This window comes from Labrus bergylta, chromosome 18 (genome assembly GCF_963930695.1).
Source record: "Labrus bergylta chromosome 18, fLabBer1.1, whole genome shotgun sequence".
In the NCBI taxonomy this organism is placed as follows: domain Eukaryota; kingdom Metazoa; phylum Chordata; class Actinopteri; order Labriformes; family Labridae; genus Labrus; species Labrus bergylta.
The window spans coordinates 9,297,126-9,321,642 of NC_089212.1; the positions used below are offsets into that span (position 1 = coordinate 9,297,126).

General features: G+C 45.6%; 2 protein-coding genes across 3 annotated transcripts; one reads left to right on the forward strand and one right to left on the reverse strand.

Moving 5' to 3' along the window:
- Nucleotides 1-489: 489 nt before the first annotated feature.
- Nucleotides 490-18,956, forward strand: arid4a (AT-rich interactive domain 4A). Of its 2 annotated transcripts, none has more exons than XM_020653737.3 (25): nucleotides 490-594; nucleotides 1,567-1,617; nucleotides 3,203-3,313; nucleotides 4,370-4,435; nucleotides 4,533-4,623; nucleotides 5,277-5,356; nucleotides 5,458-5,555; nucleotides 8,742-8,877; nucleotides 8,969-9,048; nucleotides 9,143-9,219; nucleotides 9,418-9,599; nucleotides 9,691-9,763; nucleotides 11,335-11,429; nucleotides 11,517-11,614; nucleotides 11,782-12,019; nucleotides 12,208-12,425; nucleotides 13,465-13,626; nucleotides 13,720-13,801; nucleotides 14,157-14,364; nucleotides 14,453-14,515; nucleotides 14,595-16,181; nucleotides 16,448-16,552; nucleotides 16,772-16,927; nucleotides 17,010-17,156; nucleotides 17,253-18,956. In XM_020653737.3, the coding sequence occupies exons 2-25, from the start codon at nucleotides 1,612-1,614 to the stop codon at nucleotides 17,354-17,356; spliced, it is 4,263 nt and encodes a 1,420-aa protein (XP_020509393.2). In that variant the 5' UTR covers nucleotides 490-594; nucleotides 1,567-1,611; the 3' UTR covers nucleotides 17,357-18,956. The 2 variants fall into 2 exon arrangements, with proteins under 2 accessions (XP_020509393.2, XP_020509395.2); XM_020653739.3 differs by having other exon boundaries at nucleotides 566-590.
- A 1,248-nt stretch (nucleotides 18,957-20,204) lies between these two features.
- Nucleotides 20,205-22,908, reverse strand: timm9 (translocase of inner mitochondrial membrane 9 homolog). Its single transcript, XM_020653719.3, has 4 exons — nucleotides 22,804-22,908; nucleotides 22,115-22,169; nucleotides 21,161-21,256; nucleotides 20,205-20,667 (listed from the first exon to the last, which is right to left on the reverse strand). Exons 2-4 carry the CDS (start codon nucleotides 22,151-22,153, stop codon nucleotides 20,533-20,535), a joined length of 270 nt encoding a protein of 89 aa, XP_020509375.1. The 5' UTR covers nucleotides 22,154-22,169; nucleotides 22,804-22,908; the 3' UTR covers nucleotides 20,205-20,532.
- Nucleotides 22,909-24,517: the final 1,609 nt, after the last annotated feature.

Sequence of the window (24,517 nt, forward strand, 5' to 3'; positions counted from 1 at the left end):
CTTTCCAGTTATTGTCATTGACACACAGTGGTAAACCGGTGTTAATGTTGCACTTTTTATGATGACTTCTGCTTTGTGAGCAAATATTAAAGTAATGTGCATGTTTTCTAAACTGCTTTTAATAGAGTTTATTGTCCTGTCAATAAACGATGTCAAATAATTGAAGATTTTTTGAATAGGGTTTGGTTTACAGCTCTCCGGCACGTATCCGGGCAGGGCTTCCTGCCGCGTCATTACAGACAAGGAAGCCCGCTCAACCAATAGGGACGCGCCGCTGTTGGGCACAAAGTGAGCGAGGCCAATGAAGATCTCAGGTGGCGGGTTTTTCTTCCAACTCACCTCTTATTGGACAATTATTCAGCAGATGGCGTCATTTCCCTCGTGGCGCCGCGTTCGTATCACCCAACTGCGAAGCAAGAAGAGGTATGTCCAATAATAATCGAGGAATCACTCAGCCAATCGGAATACTCCATTTCGACCACCGCTGTCACCACAGCCAATCAGAGACCAGGAAACAGAGCTCGGGGCTCAACAGCTTGTTGTTCGTGTATCGCTTCACAGCGAGTGAGAGGGGAAGCAGCCGCGTCCGAGTATGTGAGTATAAAATCCATCTAAATGTGCCCGAACAGAGCTAAAACCGAAACCGGGGATAATCTGCGGCGGTTGCGGGGCTCGGAGCCGGGGGGGCGGGTGTCACAGTCGGGCCGGGATGGTCGCAGTTAGCCGCTGTTGTAGCGAGCAGGCTGGGGATTGAATGGCAGACAGTCGGCTTGTTTTTGCAGTGAAGAAATGTGAAGCTTGTGCGCCTTTGTGGAAGAAACGCCACAATTAAAAAATAAATAAACCCACAGCAGAGGTTGTTCCGTCGAGTGTCACACCGTCCCGCTTGGCTCGGTACAAACTTAGTACGTCCTGCGAGCGGAAGCTGCTGTAATGTGCTCGACGCTTTAAATCGCCAGATGATCACAAACTAGCTGTTCTGTCGCTAGTTAGCAAACTAGCTACATTTAGCCCCGGACCGGAGAGTGAAGACCCGCTCCTCCGCCAGCTCACCCCGCTTTAAACTGCTTCTGTTTGTACTTTGTTCGTGCTGGGACTCGGTAATGTGTTACTGGTTCTCCCCCACAGCTGCTGGTGTGTAGCAGGCGGGTTTGGGGGGTGGGGGGGTGAAGTTAGCAGAGCTAGCAGAGCTGACATGGCGAGCTGTGATGGCGGAGTGACTCAGAGGAGCGGAGCGGGAAGGAGCGCTCCTCAGACCGCGATGTTCTCCTCACCCGCAGCCGCCCCGTGTCCCCCCTCACACCCGCTAATATTTAACCCCCAGCTCTCTGAAACAGTCCCTCCATGTCCGGGTGAAGTGAACGCTGTGAGCGTGTTGGAGTTAGCTGTTGGTGCCACATATTTGATCTGATCCGGGGAGGAGGGAGGGAGGGAGGGGGGCAGAAAGAATGCCAGAGCTAACATAAGTGAGCAGCTAGTTTGTTAGCTTAGCATTGTTTGACACCCTGTCCCTGTGTGTCCACTGCCTCCTGATGAAGCTCTCATGTGTCCTCCTGTGTGTTTCAGTGATCCGGATCCTTTCGAGCTGGACTCCCTCAAATAACCGGAGAGATGAAGGTGAGTGTTTGACCTGCTCACACAGATCCTGCTCTCAACTTGCCTTTACTGGGATCTGACCAGTACAAGACTCAACAGTGTTTACAGGTCATGTCTGTATAACAAACCACAGATAGAGGTGTCACCACCCCATACTTATAAAGTTTTATAACATAGTAATGTTCATCTAAATACACTGATACCTGGTTGATACCATGACAACATGAAGAGACGCTGATTGAGTCGTTTTTAGTTTCACTTAATTAGTTTGTTCGTCCTCAGGGTGATCCCATCAGGGCCGACATCAGAAGTCTGTTTATGTATCAACAATCGATGATCTGTCCATCGTGTTAGTCATCCATCATGTTAAAATCTTTGTTTTATACAAAGCAATCATTCCTTTCTGAATTCAGTCTGAGACAGATATTCTTATCAATACTCAGTATGGGATCATCTACAGGTAATCAGAGTCATGGTCACCTCCACTCCAGACCTTAACATACCCTCACAGACCTTAACATACCCTCACAGACCTTAACATACCCTCACAGACCCTAACAGACTCTCACAGACCTTAAAATACTCTTACTGACCATCACAGACCTTAACAGACCCTAGCAGACCTTAACAGACTCCCACAGACCTTAACAGACCCTAGCAGACTCTCACAGACCTTAACAGACTCCCACTGACCCTCACAGACTTTCAAAGACACTCACATACCTCAATCATGTTTTATATTTTTATTCTCTGAGCTGAACTACGAGGTAGAACTCTTCCTGCATTCATGTCACATGGGATAAGCAAGTTTCCTGAGTTGGAAAATGCACAAATCTGTGTTTATAAGACTGACTGAACTAGATTAATCAAACGTTCTGAATGTCGATCCAGTACTTTTTTTTAATATCACAGATTCACTTTATTCTGCTGCTGTTGGCTTTCGCGCAACATGAAGTTACAGAGCTGCATCAAACATGGATTCTAAGTAAACTGAACAGAAAAAGTCCATGAATGAAAAGTTAAAAACATAAAAACCTTTCTTCAAACAGTGTTCACTTCATCAGCCTGAAGTTTAACGAGTTATTTACCTGTTTGGTTATTAAAAACCATAAATGACCTATTATGGATGTGTAGGATGTTTTTTGTTGCCATGGTAATAAAACAGATGTATTTTATTCCACTTTTAGTAGAATCATATCATATATAGTCTGTGGTGACCTCTGACTGCCATTATTACTAGTCTTTAGTTTCAATGGGATCAGACTTAAAATTGAGGCATCTAAAGACTGAGATGTATGTTGATGATCAGATCTTTGAAGAGCTCTTTCAGCTTTCTCTATTCGAACAGACACCCGGCAGTGAGGCATCATGGGACATTTCAACAACCTGACAGTTATTAAAGGTGTATCTGCCCATGAAGTCTATATAACAGAACATCATATTTTATTCAGGGTCAGTGAACACCTCTTCAGTCAGTGTGGATGACAAACCACTGTCTGAAGGATGATTTAATGTCAAAGTTTATAAACCTGAGAACTGCAGCTCATCTGTTGCAGTGCATGCTGGGAGTCTTTGGGTCCTGATGTCGTGTGTGTGTTTGTTTTAGGCAGCAGACGAGCCTGCCTACCTGACAGTGGGGACGGATGTCAGTGCCAAGTACAGAGGAGCCTTCTGCGAGGCCAAGATCAAGACTGTGAAGCGCATGGTGAAGGTGAAGGTAAGTGCTACACACTCCAGGGTCACACCTGAGGACACACACAGCTGGTGTCCTCAGGACTAACATTATAGAAGACGTTTGTAGTGAACATCAGCAGCTGGACGAGGCTGCAGTGCGTTATTCCTGTGAGTGTGACCAATCAGAGCGGATATTTGTCTGCATCATGTCGTCTCAGGAAGCACATGACGTGGACAGAAGGCAGCTGAAGGAACAGAGTCTGACAATATGAGGAATATTTTGACCTTCATATCGATGCTTCATGTTGTCTGACAGATTCTCTGTCAAAGAGAAAAACTGATGAGCAGAAACACGATGAAGCTCTTTAATTATGTGTACGGAGATCACCACTGTGGGGCGCCGGTGCAGGATATAAAAACATCACCCCACCCACTCTCTAATGTCGTTTTTACATGTACACACTTATGAACATTTCTAGATACAACAGGAGGACTGCTCCTGAAATCCTCCTGATCTGGTTGTTCAAATATGCAGCTCACAGCAGGAGTCTATCCCTGGGTAAAGCCCAGCTCACACTGTACGATCGTCCCCCGATTGTGTAAAAGTCGGGGTGGCATGTCAGCTCACACTATACGACTGAATCGTTTACGACGCCCGACCAGACCTTGCGATTTATGTGCTCACACTGTACGAGTGAAATCGGGACGGAGCGTTGACAGTTGTTAATAAAGTTTCATGGAAGTTGTTGTAGGATAGAGGAAAGTAGATACTATTGTAGATATATGGATACAAGTTTCAGAAAAGAGTTGCACTGATGATCTGTGCCTAAAACAAACAAAACACCATGTCTACAGTCCTCCCTTGTCTCTCGTGATTATATTGTAGTCACACTAAACTTCTGCCGGACTCTTTCATGATGTAACGCCTCTTGCAGTCTGTCCTTCTGAGTCTTCACAGAAATTAGATTAATGACAGAGGTTAATGATGAGAGGTTCAGATGGAGTGTATTGGTCAGTGAAATAACTCCTCCTCTTCCTCCTCCACCTCCTCTTTCTCATCCTCCTCTTCTTCCTCTTCCTCCTCTCTGTGTGTCTGCAGGTAACCCTGAAAGGTGACAGCACTTCCCAGGTGGTGCAGGACGACCAGGTCAAAGGGCCTCTAAGGGTAAGACAGTGATGATGATGAGGTGTTGCCATGGTAACAGTGAGATGAGGCTGTAAAGAGTATTAATAAATGGCCTCTGTGTGGTGCGCTCTCTCAGGTGGGCTCCACTGTGGAAGTGAAGACTAACGAGGGTCTGTCCAGTGAAGGCGTCATCGGTAAGCTGACGGACGCCAGCCTCTACACTGTGGGTGAGTCTATGATCCTGCTCTCTGATTGGTCCACACTGACGGATCACCTCCTGATGTCACAGGGTGTATCTGAAACTCACACAACCTGAGCGCAGAGCCAGCACCTTTCTGCCTGGATAAAAAGGCCAGGTGGACACAGGGTTTTAGAAGTGATTTGCCTTGACATGATACTCGGCGTCCCGTGGAGCGTAAAGATGATTAATGTTACTTTTTATTCATTCAAAGATTTCACATCAACTTTTAGCCTAAACATGAAACAAAAACATTCACATATCCTCTTTTAGGTCACGCCCACTCTCTTTGTTATTACAGCATTCTGACTTTACAAACTGAAACACGTCTGAAGAACGACTTCCCAAATGTGAAAACCGGAGCTTCTGAGGAGCTCCTGAACGCAGCATCGATCAGATATTTCACATGTAATTCAAATGAAATATTAAAGACTCAGCAGGCTGTCTCAGTCCTCGGTCTCCTCTTACTACATGTCAAAGGTCACGCCTGTGAGAATGTCGGCCCTCCACAATCGGTCAAAGCTAAACGTCATTAAAAAGACGCTATACAAATTTCTAATAATATGAATCAAAGTTCACTCACTGACGAGGGCTGCAGGTCAGGACAGGAAGTGACCTCACTGAAACGTGTTTGTGTTTCAGTGTTTGATGATGGAGATGAGAAGACTCTTCGTCGTACGTCCCTGTGTCTGAAGGGAGAGAGACATTTTGCAGAGAGTGAGGTAAGTGTCTCTCAGAGGGAGGGACTACTTTCTGTATCCTTCCACCATGAAGGTGTCACAACATGTTAAGATCTTACGTCATCGTCTTCTTGTCCACTCAGACGTTGGACCAGCTGCCGCTGACCAACCCCGAACACTTCGGCACGCCGGTCATCGGTAAGAAGACAAATCGAGGAGGACGCCGTTCGTCCCAGGCCGTGTGAGTGTTTACTCTTCATGTAGAGACAAACGTGTGTCATGATCACGGATCTGATTTTATAATGAACTGCAGCTGCTGTTAGTTTGATTAAAATGATCCCACAGTGAACACATTTCAGACGCTTCAAATGTGTACAACCTATTTGAATCCATTTCAAGAGATCAAACAACGATTTCTTTAAAGGAGCAGTAGAAGCTTCAGTGTTTATCCAGCTCTGCATTGGTCTGTAAACCTTTCTGCATTCTAACCACTCTCTATTTTTCAAAAGCATCTCCAATATTGATTGAATGTAAAACTATTCACCATCTCAACTGCCTCGCCGTCTATGATGATGGAAGGATGGGACATCCTTTCCTGTCTGAAGTCAAAGACTAAGGCCCTTTTTCAAACCAACCCCTACACCCTCCCCCTCCAAGACGGAGTGCACTCCGTTAGAAGTCACACTTGCAACTGAATGAAGTCCCCTTCATCAAGGTGTAGGGTACAAATACAGCGGCAGGCTTTGGGAACAACTTCCCTCTCTCAGGTGTAAACAGGAACTGAGTGTTACCATGGTTTCTCAGCGGCAACTTGCGGGAACAGCTTTTTTTTTGTAGCTAATGCATTCTGTAGAAATATTTATGTAACCTAGATTATTCTTATTCTTTAGTTATATTAGTGTAGACTTATAACAAAACTATTAGATTGAGCCTACATTGTTTATTGTAATTTATAATTTAAGTTCATTTATTGTTATTTTTAGAACAGGGTGTCCTAAATTAATGCAAAGACAAGGATAATATTGTTGAACATCAGAGCAGCAAAAAGTGTATTTTTTTGTTGTTGAATTGAGATTTCACAAAGACATCAAAAGTAGAAAAGCTAATTGGTTTGGGACAAACTTAATATGGCGGACCCTCCGCGAGGACGCGCAGACACAGGGGTAGTGGGTAGGGAGAGGGTGTAGTGGCCGGTTTGAAAAAGATCCTGACTCCTTGGTGATGGAGACGTTTATGGATTAGATTGTTAACTCAGTTTTGTACCTTTTGATCATCATCATGGGGTGATTCATCACACCAATGACCGTAGTATCGTCAGCGTATTTTACGATAACGTTATTATGATGTGAAGCAGTACAGTCATAAGTACACAAGGAGAACAACAATGGGCTTAGAATGCAGCCTTGCGGTGACCCAGTGCTTAGAACAAGTTCAGACAGACAATCTCCGATTGGAACTCTTTGAGGTCTCTGAGTCAAGAAACTAAAAGTCCATTCACAGATAGCATCACACAAACCAAGGCACTGCAGTTTGAAGGGATGATAGTATTAAGAGCAGAACTGTAGTCTACGAAGAGTATCCTGACATAGGATTTGCCCTTGTCTAAGTGTTCATAGTCGGGACCGGCGGCTTTTTGAGGCTTGGTCTTGGACAAAGTGGATTGGACTTGCTGTACTGTCACTGACAGCTTTCTCTGGTCACTAGGATTGAAAGGGATGAATACAGAAGCCTCAGTGATTGCAGCATCAAATCTGGAGTAAAAAGTGTTCAGTTCATTTCGGAGCGAAAGATCATGAGCTGCAGTGTGGCTTCTGGGTTTGTAAGAAGAGATGGTGTTTAAACCCTGCCACATGCGACGGGGGTCGCTACCAGTGAAGTGACCCTCGATCCGTTCTCTGTAGGAGCGCTTAGCTGCTTTTATCGACCACTCCAGCAAATATCTGGCCAGCTTATAGCTAGTGACATCACCAGATTTAAAAGCAGTGGCACGGCCCTTTAGTTTAAGTCTGACATCATTATTGAGCCAGGGCTTTTAGTTGGAGTGTTGCTTATAGGGATACTTCACCCATTTGCATTAAGCGTTGTATCATTAGAAACCTGGTAGTATTTTTGAATGGTCGTGCATCCCACCCTCATTTTCCCCTGAGATGGGAAATCTTTGTATTTCTAAGTCTGAAAAGGAGCCTCCGATGATGCAAAATCGTCATTTTGCGTCATCGGAAGCTGTTGTGGTTAGCGGTGTGAAATTACAACGCTAGTTCCTCATATTTTCGACCACTGAAGCTACAGATCTATCGCAGATCAGTGGGTGGGAACTCACTCCCAGAATCAAAACTTAACGTGCGCCATATTGCTTGGAAGCTATGCTAACAGGCTCTATGGAGAAAGCTGATAATGGCGAAAAAATATAAATCTAGTGGTTTTGGCTGCCGACAGGAGCAGCCAAGAGGACCTTAGTGGGAGTGGCCGGCAGTGCTGTGCATTCTGAGATTTGGTGTCTTTCACCCATGTGAGCCAAAAAGACACTTTCTGCCTTTTCTCGGCCAAGAAGGCACCAACTTCAGAATTGAGTTCACATTTCTACTACATATATGACACAATGTCAATACAGATTTATGTTTCAACGGGTGAAGTATCCCTTTAACAACCTGACGGGGGATACAGGTCTATGCAGAAGTCAATATCCAGTGACAGCATCACAATATTCCTCCAGGTCATCAGATTTAAAAACAGACCAGTCAGTGACATCAAAACACCCTTGTAGTTGAGTTTCAGCAACTTTAGACCAGCATTGAGTAGAGCGTCCAGTCAGTTTGACTAATCTGTTCCTCTGTACATAGGGGAGTGATGGAAGAATGGACCGATGATGGAAGGGACCGATAAGCAGCCTTTATGTTGCTCTAACATTGGTCTGATTTAAGAAGACAGTGATTGAAATCTCCCGTTGCTATAATCACTGCTTCAGGGTGGGAGCTTTCATATTTATGAATGATATCAGCCAGCTCGTTAAGTGGGGTTGAGGCTTCAGCCGGGGATGGATGTAAACAGCCAGTATAAAAACAGCTGCAAATCTGTATCTTGAAGTGCTTTTAATGTGAAACGTTACATTACAGCAGTAGCAACTTAACACAACTTGTCTGAAATAAAAAGGACAGAAACAAAACTGACCCTGAACAAAGCTCACAGCTAAGAGATACAACATCCTGAGAAGAGAACACAGAGACTTAATAACATAATACTCTCATCTAATCAACTAAACACACACAAACTTTTTAAATGATACAAAAGGAGTTCATATTTATAAGACAGTCTCTGTTTCTGAAAAAGTAGCCATGTGCAGTAAAATAGAAAACTGAGACGAGTGAAGATGCACAGCTCTAGAGAAAGGAATACTAACTGTTTGTCTGTCTCTCTCTCTCTCTCTCAGGGCTGATGAGGAGAACGAGTCTTCGTCCAGTGAGGATGAGGAGGAGGACAGGAGGAGGTTGAATGACGAGCTGTTGGGGAAAGTATCCTGCATCGAGAACGAGGACGAGCAGCCAGGCAGCTGGTACCTGGCCCTGGTGAGCACGCACATACACGCATCCCGGAGTGCAGGCTCTGATTTGATTGGCTTTGAGCGATGATGTCACTCAGGTGTGTTCACTCCCTCAGGTGGTGTCTCCAAGCTGTAACGATGAGCTGGTGGTGAAGAGGGATCAGTGTCTGGTCCGATCCTTCGGAGATGCCAAGTTGTGAGTTTTCTATTTTTCTTTATTGAATTGATCTTTGATTCTAAACCGAACAGTAGCCTCACTCTCCTGCTTCCTGTCTCCTGTTGTCCTGCAGCTACACGGTGGCGAGGAGACACGTCCGCGCTGTCACCTCCTCCAGCATCATCAGGTCCGAGTTCTCCAGCAGTAGAGGTGAGACACAGCAGTTGCACCAGGAGGCCCTGACTCGGCTGTCAGAGCTCTACACTGACTGCTTTCTCTTTTTTTTTTATCTTCCAATGATTGTTCTCATAATTTTTCTTATTTTTCCTCCTCTCCCTCCTCCATCCTTTAATACTTTAACTTTTTCTCTAACCCCCCCCATCTTGGTCCTCCATCTCCCTCCTCCAGGTTTTTTAGCTGCCCAGACGTTCTTGAAGAGCAGGGAGGTTCCAGATTTGTGGAAGATGGACATGAGTCAGATCCTGGACTCCTCCTCCAGTGATGATGAGGAGGATGAGGTGGAGAAGGAGAGTGACGGAGAACAGGATAATGAAGAGGAGAAGAAAAAGAAGAAACACATGAAAGAAGAGGTGAGACTTGAGTGACTGAAGCGGCTGCGTGGTGTTCAGATGCTCACCTGTCTGTCTGCTCACCTGTCTGCCTCTCTGTTCCTTTGGTCAGCCGGAGGAGGAGCTGGATCCGGAGGAGAGAGACCACTTTCTGCAGCAGCTCTACAAGTTCATGGAGGACAGAGGTGAGTGTTGGGGTGCACACCAGTCCCCCTGTTCTGTACTGAAGCAGATGTGATTGTGTGAAATGTGTGTTGAATCATTGTAAGCAAACACACTGCAGTGAGTTACCAGAGGATAATGTTACAGTGTGTAGGTTGAGATTTGTGCTCCCTATTAGAGCTCCAACAGGTTTATCCAGTCTCTCTGTAGTCTCAGCTGCATGAAGGGAGCACATGTTCACTTACATGTTCAGACAGGGTGACAGTGGAAGAAGTTCAAACTCCTTCTAACTCTGTGATAATGTTATACAGAGAGACCATTTGGAATCTTTCTTAGCAGCCAGGTTAGCGTTAGCCTCAAGCCTCAGTTTCAGAGCTTCTCTCTGACACTTCCTGTAAACTGGTGCTTCCATCTTTAGTGACTGTTAGGTTTAAACATGCTCTGTGTGTCACTGTTTACCTGTCTGACTGACTGTTTACCTGTCTGACTGTTTACCTTTCTGACTGACTGTTTACCTTGCTGTCTGACTGTTTACCTGTCTGACTGACTGTTTACCTGTCTGACTGACTGTTTACCTTTCTGACTGACTGTTTACCTTGCTGTCTGACTGTTTACCTGTCTGACTGACTGTTTACCTTTCTGACTAACTGTTTACCTTTCTGACTGACTGTTTACCTGTCTGACTGACTGTTTACCTTTCTGACTGACTGTTTACCTTTCTGTCTGACTGTTTACCTTTCTGACTGACTGTTTACCTTGCTGTCTGACTGTTTACCTTTCTGACTGACTGTTTACCTTGCTGTCTGACTGTTTACCTGTCTGACTGACTGTTTACCTGTCTGACTGACTGTTTACCTTTCTGACTGACTGTTTACCTGTCTGACTGACTGTTTACCTTTCTGACTGACTGTTTACCTTGCTGTCTGACTGTTTACCTGTCTGACTGACTGTTTACCTTTCTGACTGACTGTTTACCTGTCTGACTGACTGTTTACCTTGCTGTCTGACTGTTTACCTGTCTGACTGTTTACCCTGCTGTCTGACTGTTTACCCTGCTGTCTGACTGTTTGTCTGTCTGTCTGTTTACTTGTCTGTCTCACTGTTTACCTGTCTGTCTGATTGTTTACCTGTCTGTCTGACTGTTTGTCTGTCTGTCTGACTGTTTACCTGTCTGTCTGACTGTTTACCTGTCTGTCTGACTGACTGTTTACCTGTCTGTCTGACTGTTTGTCTGTCTGTCTGTTTACTTGTCTGTCTGATTGTTTACCTGTCTGTCTGTCTGTCTGTCTGACTGTTTACCTGTCTGACTGTTTACCCTGCTGTCTGACTGTTTACCCTGCTGTCTGACTGTTTGTCTGTCTGACTGTTTACCTGTCTGTCTCACTGTTTACCTGTCTGTCTGATTGTTTACCTGTCTGTCTGACTGTTTGTCTGTCTGTCTGACTGTTTACCTGTCTGTCTGACTGTTTACCTGTCTGTCTGACTGACTGTTTACCTGTCTGTCTGACTGTTTGTCTGTCTGTCTGTTTACTTGTCTGTCTGATTGTTTACCTGTCTGTCTGTCTGACTGACTGTTTACCTTTCTGTCCCTCAGGGACCCCGATCAACAAGCCCCCTGTGCTGGGTTACAAAGACCTGAACCTGTTCAAACTCTTCAGACTGGTTTATCAGCAGGGAGGCTGCCACAAGGTGAGATACCTGATCGTCATAAACGCCTGTAATGTCACTTCCTGTTGGCTTTGCTGACCCTGTGTGTGTGTGTGTGTGTGTGTTTAGATTGAGTCAGGGACCGTGTGGAAGCAGGTCTACATGGATCTGGGGATCCCCATCCTGAACTCTGCAGCGTCCTACAACGTGAAGACGGCCTACAAGAAGTAAGAACTCACCTGAAAGATACCTGAGATTCATTCAAGGAATTAAATTCAAGGATCCTGTGAATCTCTGAACATCTGTAGAATGTATCAAAGACTCAGACGGGTCAGACTTGCACTCCATTTCCCATCAGCCCCTGCTTTAATGACCGTGTATCTGCCGTCTTCAGGTACCTGTACGGTTTCGAGGAGTACTGTCGTTCCGCCTCCATCGCCTTCAGGACCATCCATCACAACAACCCCCGCCCTCCCACCACTCCAGCCAATCTAAGGCAGGCTGGGGTGGAGCTAAAAGAGTCCTGCTCGCCAGAATTAAAGGTGGAGCATGTGGATGACAAGATGGAGGAGGTGGAGTCAGAGAGTGAGAGTGAAAAGGAGGAGGTGAAGGAGAGACAGTTGTCCCCAAGGGTGAGAAAACCTTTACTCCCGTTTCTCCTGTTTGTCCTCCTCCTGTCTTTTCCCTTCTGTTACTTCTGTTCTGTCTTCTCCTGTGTCTCCTCATGACATGAAGCTGCTCCCCTTTTTTTCCCCTTCAACTGACGGATACGGTTCCTGTACAGATATGATGTGTGACCTTGTGTGTGTGTGTGTTTCAGGGGAGGAGGAGGTGTGTGGGGAGTCTGGTGAAGGCAGACAGGGAGTTTCCATCCAGACCAGAGAAGAGAGGAGGAGATAACAGTGAGGAGCAGAGGGAGATGAGGAGACGCAGCCACAGGAGAATGGAGGACTCGGAGAGAGGCTCTGAGGAGGATGATGATGATGATGAAGATGATGAGGATGAGGAGGATGAGATGGAGAGGAGGAGAGGAGACAGGTGAGACTCATGAACCTGTGTGATGTATTTAAAATAAACTCTGATATATGAAGACTGCATTGAGGGAGAGACCAGTTGAAGTTCTCCGTGCTCAGATTGTCCTGATGTTACATCACAAACGACAAATCTGCTCTGCTCGCTCCAGTGTAGAGCAGCACTGGAGCGTATCTGCACCTCGCCGAGCGCAGCACGTCACATTTGCAGTCTGTGCACAAGTTAAAATATATTTAACTTGGGCGCAACGCTCTGTGACGTCACCTCCACGTAAATGGACTTGAGCTTATATAAGTGACTACACAAAGCGCTTTTACACCGCCTGTCTCACCCAGCCATTCACACCCTTTGACTGATCAGAAGTAACTAATCCCATTCATACACAACCACTGAAGCAGCGGGAGCAATTCAGGGTTAAGTGTCTTGCCCAAGGACACAGCGGACATGTTCAGCTGGGGATCGAACCCTCGACCTTCCGGTTGAGAGGCGACGACTCTACCAACTGAGCCACAGCCGCCACATGTCCAATAGGAGTTAAGATCAGGTGAAGCGCTCATTATAGAGTTGCAGCTCCTAGACGAGCCTAAACTCCCACATCCTGTCGTGTTCAGAGGATTTCATGAAGCCACGCCCTCTTCTTCTTCACTGCTCGTCTCCTCTACAGGAGAGAGGTCAGAGCTTTCTACTGAAGAGTGGACAGAAACAAAAACACTGCACATCCAACAAGCTACTTTTCCAGACTATCGTTTCTGTCACCTAGCAACGTGCGCCGATGATTTGCCCATGTGAGAGCTCCCCTTCTGCTCAGCCCCCTACTCTGCGGCGAACACAGCACGTCCTATCAGAAAAGTCCTTCAGTCTGATTTTGAACATCAATACAGAAAGTTTTTGTAAGTTTCATATGTTTAGTCTCTGAACCCGTGTTTCAATGAAACATTGAATATGTGAATCTGCTGTCAGAGTGAAGACAGGAAACCATCAAGACTAAACTCAGGCCGGTAATGTGTTTAACACTATTCATGGATGGTGTGTGTGTGTGTGTCAGGAGTGAAGGCGAGGAGGATGAGGACTCTCTGGCGGGGACGAAGGTGAGGGTTAAGTACGGCCGGGGAAAGACTCAGAAGATCTACGAGGCTCACATCAAGAAGACGGATGTGGACAACGGAGAGCAGTTCTACCTTGTTCATTACTACGGCTGGAACGTCAGGTGAGCGTCTGTGCAGGAGGAGGAGTTCAGGTGAGCTGGAGGCGGGGCCTGTGTTGACCCAGGTGTGTGTGTGTGTGTGTGTGTGATCCTCAGGTACGATGAGTGGGTGAAGGCTGACCGGATCATCTGGCCCCCGGAGAAAGGGACAAAGAAGAGACAGAGAAGGAAGGGCAAGGTGAGCAGCTCCACATTTCACTGTCAGCAGGTTTAACTCGCCTCTCTGGGTAACCCCTGACCCTCATCACGTCTACCTGGTCAGACGCTTAACATGTTTGATACGGTTAATGTTTTATGATAATTCTTAAATATGAAAAATTAATAGAATCAAAAAGTGCTGTCAGAGACGATTGGATATATTCAATGTATGTTGGACACTTTCAACATGTGCGGGAGTTTGCGTTCATTGAAACAACATTCAAACAAGACCTAGGATTTCTTTTTTGGTTGGCATGGTAACCAAGCAGGCCTGCAGAGTGATGGCAGTCGTGTCTTCTGCGGTGTGATTAATAACTCCTCTTTGTCTCCAACAGAACAAGGAGGATTCAGAGAAGGAGCGAGACGATGAGAAGACACCGACGATGGCGGTGAAGCCGCCGGGACCGAAGCGAGGTCGACCTCAGACCAGGACCCCACCCGCAGGCCTCCCAGGACGCAGTGTTTCAAAAACACCCAGCACAGAGGGGCGTTCCAACGGCAGGAGCCGGTCTGAGACGGCGTCCAGCATTTCCAACGGAGACAGTAAGACACACTGACCATGCTCAGAAGAGTTATTACTTTGGGTCATGTTCATTTTTGTTAACTTTTAAATAAACTCCTCCCCCTGCAGACACTCCTCGCAGGAGAACACGGAGAACGTCGGGAATGTACGACTCGGACCGAGCGTCCAATGGTGAGAAATAATCCTTGTCATGTTCCCGTTTCCCTTCTTTGATCCATACAGTAACTAACACAGCATCTGTTTCATGCAGAGGAGTCGGGGAACTCAACTGATGACAGTGAATCAGAAGACACGCCTGACGATAAGAAGCCGTCGCCATGGAGAGGGAGGGTTGAAGCCCCGCCCAGCCACCAGCAGAAAGAGGAAGAGGAGGAGACATGTGAGAACATCATGCCAACCGTTGACAATGAAAACACTCTCGCCACGGGAACAGCAGGTCAACTTCCTGCTGCCTCAGAGCCTCAGTCTCCCAGCATGCCTCAGGACAAATTCCTGAGCCAATCAATGAAGAAGGAGGCAGACGAGGGGGAGGAGCCTTCAGTGGAAGCTGCCAAGTTACCCGTTCACTCAGAAAAGGAGGCAGGAACGTCGCCTCTGCAGGAAGGAGTCACCAGGACGCTGTCTGTCCACGAGAGCAGCAAGATGTCTCCTGGACAGGAAGTGGTCATTAAGACGTCCCCCCGAAGGGCGTCCCCCCTCCCTGACAGAACCAATAAGATGTCTCCTTCCACCGCTGACAAACACAAGTCATCTCCGGAAAAGACACCGCCGGTATCGTCTCCTCTGTCAGCTCCGGCAGAGGAGGAGGACAACAGGTCGACTCCTTTGTCCTCCCCGAGGCTCAAAGGTCGTAGGTCGAACATCCGAGAGACGGGCTCTGAAACTCCGCCCAGAACACCCCTCTGCAGTCTTAGCCCTGCCCAACATGTTAGCCCCTCCAACATGGCAGCAGTGTCATCTCCTCCTCGTGGCGTCCTGAAGAGGCAGGATGAGCCAATGGTGGTCCTCCACTGCCTCCCCACCCAGCGCCTTCCCCCTGAGTCTCCCCCTGCAGATTCTGACACTGACTCCGCCTCTGAGGAGGAGGAGGCGGGGTTACTTGAGGAGAGGAGCTCTGCGCTGAAACGTAAAGCAGCAGACCAGCGAACAGCTGAGAAGAAGCTGCGCCCCGAAAGGAGGCAGGAGGAGGCCGCGTCCCCCAAAACTCCCCCTGCAGCATCCAAGATGGCCCCCAGCACGTCACCAGAGACACTTTCCTCCCCCCTGCGGAGGGAGGAGTCTGAGAGGAGGAGCACGGTGAAGACAGAGGAGTGGCCCCGTCTGGCTGAAGAGACTCTGAAGGAGGTGTCAGGGGAGCGACTGACTGGCGGAATTACAAAGGAGTCAGAGGTGCATGCTGGGATGCCAGCCCCTGCTGTGGAGGCTCATGGCCCTGCCCCCTCCGAGGAGGCAGAGCCTCAGATTGGCCCTGAGGCTCTGGTCTGCCACGAGGTGGACCTGGATGACCCTGATGAGAAGGAGAAGCCTTCTACCCCCCCAGAGCACCTCCTCCTGATGATGAGGGAGCCGCAACAAGTTCCTCCCACTCTGCCTCCCCTTCTCAACACCTCTCTCCCCTCCTCCCAGTCCCCCCACCTCCCCCAGCCTCAGGTTAGGCCCTTCCTGCCGGCCACCGCTCCCAGCTCCTCCCCTGAGGAGCGCCACCCAGCCAGGAGCGCTGCAGAGGAGGAGAGAGGAGGGGGGAGGAGGGAGCAGGAAGGAGACTCCAGCCCAGGATTTGATGGCAGCGCCTCCTCCTCCACCTCCCTGCTGTCCCTGCAGGACGCCAAGGACAGAGGTAAGACCAGAGACTTGCTCTTAACCTCCTCACTTGTTGGCCTGTCCTCCTTCTCACTTCTTTGTGTTGTTGTTGTTATGGAGGCCTGTGATTGGTCTGTGGATTTGGAGGCCTGTGATTGGTCTGTGGATTTGGAGGCCTGTGATTGGTCTGTGGATTTGGAGGCCTGTAATTGGTCTGTGGATTTGGAGGCCTGTAATTTGTCTGTGGATTTGGAGGCCTGTGATTGGTCGGTTGATGTTAACCTGTGTGATGTTGACTCTCAGGTCAGAAGAGGGTGATTGATGTAAACTCGAGCCCGACAACCAAGAAACACAAACGTAACCAGAAACGAGCGCACACACCTGGGAAGGTGGACAAGAACGGAGCAGGTGAGCAGATGATGTCTTGTTGATGTCACTGTCTTGTCCTCCTTCATGTTAGTGTAAACCTGCAGATGAGATCATGTTTTATTTGTGGTATTAATCTGTTTGTTAAATAAAAGACGTGCACACGCACATTCCTGGTTCAAAGCAAATAATAAATGAGAACAAATGGACCGACCCAAATGTTTACTGATGTAGTCTTCTGGTCCTCTGACCCCTCCACAGGGCACAGCAGTGACAGCGAGGACCAGTCCCGGGTCTCATCCCTGTCCCAGAAGTCTCCAAAGTCTCGTTGTCCCGGCCTGTCGTCTCCTTCGTCTCACAGTAAAGACAAACAACCCTTCTCTCCTCAGAGGACCTACAAGTGGACCTTCCAGCTCGGTAACAACGTCCGCCATCTTTATTATTCAAACGTCTGCTCCGTATGGGACAGTCAGTCTGACCCCCCCCTCTCCCCCCACAGATGAGCTGGACTCCATGTCCAGCACAGAGAGGATCTCCTTCCTGCAGGACAAGCTGCAGGAGATCAGGAAGTACTACATGACCCTGAAGTCTGAGGTGGCGTCCATTGACCGGCGCAGGAAGAGACTAAAGAAGAAGGAGAGAGAAGGTAGGAGACGCAGTGCATGCTGGGAAACCACCTGACACAGGTTCAGTAGTATTCAGGTAAATTCTCATGAGAGTTGTTTATTCATCCCCCCCTCAGTGTCTAACACCACCGCCTCCACCTCCTCGGGCTCCTCAGACACCGGGATGAGTCCTTCCTCGGCCTCGCCCACTCAGAACACCGTCGCTGTGGAGTGCAGGTGATAACACGCCCACTGAGGTCCTGTCCACTCCTGATCAGCCCTGTCATTCCACAGACTCCGCCCACTCTGCCTGCACTGAGGTCATGATTGGAGAAACCTCCAGGTCAGAGACTGAGCTCAGACTGACAGGGGCACAAGCCCCACCCCCTCAGCTATGGACTGACTTCCTGTTTGAGGACACTGAAACCAGCCTTCTACTCGCCGCCACAGAGATCGTCTTTACATCATCCTGATTTCAAAATAAGTCTGTTTACTTCCTGTAAGGTTTGACAAACAGGAAGCAGCAGCACACGTCTTTATGCAAATTATTTTTCTCTTTTTTTCATTCAAGAACTTTTTTAAGAAAACAGAAAAAACAAGTTTTTGTCCTTTTTCTACAGAATCAGATTTTATTTAGATAAATATACAGATATAAAATCAAAAAAGTGAAGAGGGAGGGAGGGGAGAAAGAGGTGGATGTTTTTTTTTTTTTGTTGAAATAATTCAAATGAAGTTTATTTATTCGGGTAGTCTGTGTGTGTGAGACTGTTTGAATGTGTGTGTGTGTGTGAGAGAGACTGTTTGAGTGTGTGTGTTTGGAGGATCTTTTCTGCCAGGAAACAATAAAAACGATGAAACTAAAAACAACTGAAGTCGAACGTTCAGCCTGACGAGACGACATGTTTTTATTTGAACAATGGAAACGTCCTGAACGTTAGAAAGCGGCGTCGGTGTTGACGGAGAGAACCTGCAGACGAAGTCGGTAAACTTTCTAATTTTAACAAAATAACTGACAAAGATGAATGTCCCATCATTCGTTGTCGAGGATTAGAATTTGTTTTTTTGGAGTTTCCAAACTACAGAAGCCCTGATGGACATTTATCCAAACGTTTAATTTCGTAAGCACGATTTAAGTTTGTGTATTTAATGAAATCTTAACGTTTGAATCTCAAAATGTATGTCGATCAACGTGACTTTAAATTCAGACTTAAGGTATTACGAGTTGAATCTCATCAGATATGAAATCTGTTTTCAGTGGGACTCGGGGAAACCTCAAGGTTGAAGTCGACCATGGAGTTTTTATTTACCATCTTTGTGTTTGAAACGATAAACTGACTCATGAATGGATTCTTTAAGGAGTCGATTTTATTTAAAGAGCGAGTCTGAAACATGACTCAGCAGAATGTCACTTTGACTGAGTCTTTTTTTTTTTTCTTCGTTGGTAATATTTCAGCGTTTTTCTTCTTCTCTGGCTGATTTGATCGTCCGTCTGTACGTCTCCCTCTCTACTGGAGTTCTGCTGCACTATTTCCTGTTGTTTCTTCTTCCGTGGTTTTTGTCTCTGTGGCTGTGTGTCAGACGGCTGTGTTGTTTCTTTGTGTTGTAAATAAAGCTCTGAGAAAAGATTAAAGGTCGGTGTGGATGAGAGCACAACATTTTCAGCCTGTAAAGAATGATTTCTACCATTTTTAACGGCTCTTTGTATCATCAACTCTGTTTGTTTTCTATGTGATCGTTTGTTAGCGGCGGTTTGAGAGCGACGACTGTAAATACACACCCACCCACAGAGGAGTGTGTGGCGCTCAATAAGCTCTCTGTTTCTAATAAAGTTTTTAAATACATCTCGTCCAGTCTCAACACTGACCCTCTCTCACATCCTCAGGAAAACCCAGACACCCTCCTTTTCACTCCGAGGCTGACAGCTTTCATGTTTGTAGTCTAAATAAGAAGCTACTTAGCTTAGCATAAAGCCTTGACCTGCACTCTGACACATTAAATAAAAACATTATGAATGTGAACGTGGCTAGTTAATGGAAGTTTAATTTTTAGGTGGTTACCATAGAAATGTGTTCTGCTGTGATGTGAGATGGAAGTGCTGCAATCGACAGTCTTTATGCTAAGCTAACTGAAGCTGCCTGTAGTTTCAAGTTCATCACCCAGACACAAAGTCGGAAGGTTTAGTTTGAATCATCAGTTCATGTTTTTAATAAATGTCACACATCCTCCTCTTCAACCAGTTTAAATAAGTCTCAGAGCTCTTCAAAACGTGTGTGAAGTTTATTGTTCTAAATCCACTCTGATCCTGTATTTGATCATGTCTATAAACCCCTCTATTTCAGCCCTGTTCAGAACAGACTGTTTCTGTGTCTGCACCTTTAAATGTAAACGAGCTGTGTCTGACCACGCCCCGTCTCTGGAAGGGCTTGGGTGGCTCCATGTCCTATTGTTTACGGTGAGAAGGTAGACTCAGAGGGCAGAACAAACACCTAGCTATGGGAGTGTCACCCACCTGGGGGAGGGGCTACTGCCCTTTGTGATGTCATGAAGGGAAAATCGCCAAACGGCCTGTTTGAGCACACATTTTCTGAAAAGTGGGGCAGGCAAAAGACGGAGAGGGTGGACTTTTCTCATCATCAGGAGGTTTGTAGACAGACTAGAGACACATGTTAGAGTTAAGAGGAACATGGTGAAGTGTGACTTTTAAGAGATCATTAAACATCTGAATAAAGAGCTGAAAGGTTCAAAGTTAAACATAAAATGTAAAAAGTCATTAAATCATACGGAGGATCAGAGAATAATTTATATATTTACATATAAACAGTTTGTGCTCAGGACAGAGAGACCATGAGCTTGTTAGTGTTGGAACTGTTTCAGGTTCGTGTCGGTTCTCTCATGTCATGTTCCACTCAACATCTTTGTTCAATCTTGAAAGTTTCTTTGCACATCTGACGAGTTTCTCTCCGACCACATTTTAACTGAAAACGAACGTCCTGACCTCCTTCATATGTTCAGTTTGTGAACATGTTATTCACACAGAAGCTGTGTGTCTCTGAGTGTGTGTGTGTCCCAGTTGAAGAAACATTTGATCACAGCATTCAAACATCTTTATTTCCACACGTTGACAGACATCGCTGCAGTCCTGACAATTAACATTTAAACATCAAACACAAAGTTTATTTACAAACAAGAAACTGGTCTGAGACTCCATCTCCCATGATGCTTTCAGACAAACTGACTGTATGTGTGGTTCTGTCCATAGAGCAGCAAGAGCATGACTCGATGACATCGCCATACATGGAGGCTGAGCTTCAGTTCACCTTCAGACAGCTGAATCAAACTTGAGCAGCTGCATCTCAGATTGTGTCATCCTGGAACAGGACCAGGTCCAGCCTACTGGGGTCAACATCTCAGACGGGGTCAGCGGGGCTGACCCAGCAGACCGGCTTTAGCTGCCAGAGCCTCGTTCTGCTGGATATGATACTCCTGGAACCTCATGGAGATCCGCTGAGTCATTTTCAGGTACTTCTGCAGACAAGACTCGGAGCAGGTCGACTGAAACACGCACGCACACACACAGACAGAAGAGACGGACAGTTTGACTGAAGAAATCTCTAACACTTATGTTTCTGTATGTGTGTGTTAAGGCCCTGACACACCAAGCAGACAGCAAGGAACTGGTGGTGATGAAGGCCACCTGTGTCTTTTGTCTTGGCCAAAAAGTTTCACTAGAACACACCGCAAAGACTGCAGCCGACCGCCAACCACCACGATCATACTGTGCATGCGAAAGAGGAAATACCTCTCGACCAACTGGGGCCGACAGGTTGCAACGGAGCTGGACACACCGCAAAGACTAGGACGACGACCGCTCACAGACAGCCTCCTTGGTGTGACAGGACCTTTAGAGTCCCTTTGTTTTAGTGTGTGTGTGTGTGTGTGTTAGTGTCTCTTTGTTTTAGTGTGTGTGTATGTTAGTGTCTCTTTGTTTTAGTGTGTGTGTGTGTGTGTGTTAGTGTCTCTTTGTTTTAGTGTGTGTGCTGATCACCTCCTCCAGCTTCACCTCCCTGGTGGTGAAATCTTTGACACAGTCCATGAAGCAGTTCTCCGTCACCTTGTTGTAGGTCCCCAAGAACTCCTTAAACTGAGAGAGACCCGTCCACCGACCACAGGCACACGTTAAACACGTCAAACATGTCAAACACATTAAACAGGCTATATGTAACTTTCAAAAATACTGCGTTTGTAGCGAAACCGCATGGCTGTTAGGCGAACTGCACCATATCCTGTTGCTCTCTCTCCCTCGCGTGCTTGTCATACGTGCTCATACGTACACAAACAAGCATCATCATCATCGGCCGCGAAACACTGGATATTTACAGGCATAATGTTTACAGAGGAGGTAAGTGGTCATACACATGTGAAAGTCTGTGAAGGAGTCTGTGTGTCTGTATTCATTCCCCATCCTCCAAACGACAGTCTCTGCAGGCACTGACTGAGAGCAGGAGTGTGTGATGAGTTTGTCCGCCTTTGAGAGCTCCTAGAGCGGATAGAAGTGTGTGGAAGGCGGCCTCTAGCTGTGCAGGTGAAGACCGGGAGTGTGTGATGAGTTTGTACTGTTGATCTTTGTAAGCGGAGCGGAGTGAGGAGGACGTTGAGAACGTACATAAAATGTCACTTTCTGGAGCTTTCGCGGAAAATACGAACCGGGGAAACATTTTTATACAGGCAACACAGATAGACAGTGAACACCTACTTTTTCACATCAGTTAATCGTTCACTTATTAATGGGCGATAAAAAACGATTTATACATGTAAAATGTTACATAAAGAACCTTTAAACACGTCAAACATGTGTCTTTATCATGAACTCCACTGTCTTTACACCAGGAATGAGAATAACTTAACGCTGAGTGTGTAACTGATCTCTGTTGTCAGCTTTAAGGTTCATTCACAGAATTAGACACTTTTCATCGTTAAGGTGATTATTAAAGATGTTTACCTGTTTGATCTGGTCGGACTCGGTCACCTGGACGGCCATGATGGAGCTACAGATTCTGTAAACAAACATGTTCCCATTACATTATTCAAACTGAAGATACCTGTATGACGTCACGGTACGGCAGCATAGAACTGAACTGAGTCTACTTAACACCAATCTGTCGTCACTGTAATGATTTACAGGAGTTTACCTGTCATATCTGACGTCATCATTCCTCTCCTTTACACCTGTCTGATAAAATGTAATTCTCTAAAGCTTCGGGACTTTTGAAACCTTTAATCATTAACATAAGAGTTCATAAACTCAGTTATTTAATATATCGATCACTTTAAGAGCCTCGGACCTTCAAACAGACCGACTGTAAACACGATTTCACATTAAAGTTGTGTGCTTAAATTATCTGTACTAGCTCGTCACTTCAGGATAAATATTTGTTATTTATATAGATTCATTTTGATAAGCCGGGTCCAATCATTTAACGCTATCACCATGGTAACGGGTCAATTAATACTCACTGATGTTCATTCTTCTCTGAGAGCAAATGTAAGCTAACGGCTAACATTAGCTTCTTAATTCCGGCTTTAGCTCAGACTGTTTCATCTTTTTATTATTATCATTAACGTCAAATTAACGTCACATACTACCTGATTTAATGTCAACTAAATTAATAATCAGGTTCATCATCTCACCTGAGCACGAGCTCGAGCTGAAGATCCTCCTGACGGCTGAAGGGCACGTGAGAGACGCGAGGACGAACTACACACTCTTCTTCTTCTTCTTCTTCTTTAAGGTTTTATGGCGGTTGGCAAACAACGAATTGGTGCATTTCCGCCACCTACTGGTAAGGACTGTGGATGAGAATATCTAATATGTAGGCTCTACTACTCTTCTGTAAATGAAGATAATAATAATGAAAATAACATGAATAATAATTGTATCTTCTCAATCAACGTAGTTTGTCTAAGGTACTGAAGAATAACCGTCATGGTTTTCAATCAGATGTCTTCTTTTTAAACTACAGACAGTTAAACTGCAGACAGTTTAACTACATACAGAGTTAAACTACAGACAGAGTTAAAATACAGACAGAGTTTAACTACATACAGAGTTAAACTACAGACAGAGTTAAACTACGGACAGAATTAAACTACAGACAGTGTTAAACTACGGACAGAATTAAACTACAGACAGTGTTAAACTACAGACAGAGTTAAAATACAGACAGAGTTTAACTACATACAGAGTTAAACTACATACAGAGTTAAACTACAGACAGAGTTAAACTACGGACAGAATTAAACTACAGACAGTGTTAAACTACGGACAGAATTAAACTACAGACAGAGTTAAAATACAGTGTTAAACTACAGACAGTGTTAAACTACAGACAGAGTTAAACTACTTACAGAGTTTAACTACATACAGAGTTAAACTACAGACAGAGTTAAACTACTTACAGAGTTTAACTACCGACAGAGTTAAACTACAGAGTTTAACTACATACAGAGTTAAACTACATACAGAGTTTAACTACCGACAGCGTTAAACTACAGAGTTAAACTACATACAGAGTTAAACTACAGAGTTAAACTACATACAGAGTTTAACTCCCGACAGAGTTAAACTACAAACAGAGTTAAACTACATACAGAGCTTAACTGCCAACAGAGTTAAACTACATACAGGGTTAAACTACATACAGAGTTAAACTACATACAGAGTTTAACTACCGACAGAGTTAAACTACATACAGAGTTAAACTACAGAGTTAAACTACAGATAGAGTTAAGCTACAGAGTTAAACTACAGAGAGTTAAACTACAGACGGAGTTAAACTACAGAGTTAAACTACAGACAGAGGTAAACTACAAACAGAGTTTAACTACAGACAGAGTTAAACTACAGACAGAGTTAAACTACAGAGTTAAACTACATACAGAGTTTAACTACCGACAGAGTTAAACTACAAACAGAGTTAAACTACAGACAGAGTTAAGCTACAGAGTTAAACTACAGAGAGAGTTAAACTACAGACGGAGTTAAACTACAGAGTTAAACTACAGAGAGAGTTAAACTACAGAGTTAAACTACATACAGAGCTTAACTGCCGACAGAGTTAAACTACATACAGGGTTAAACTACATACAGAGTTAAACTACATACAGAGTTTAACTACCGACAGAGTTAAACTACATACAGAGTTAAACTACAGAGTTAAACTACAGATAGAGTTAAGCTACAGAGTTAAACTACAGAGAGTTAAACTACAGACGGAGTTAAACTACAGAGTTAAACTACAGACAGAGGTAAACTACAAACAGAGTTTAACTACAGACAGAGTTAAACTACAGACAGAGTTAAACTACAGAGTTAAACTACATACAGAGTTTAACTACCGACAGA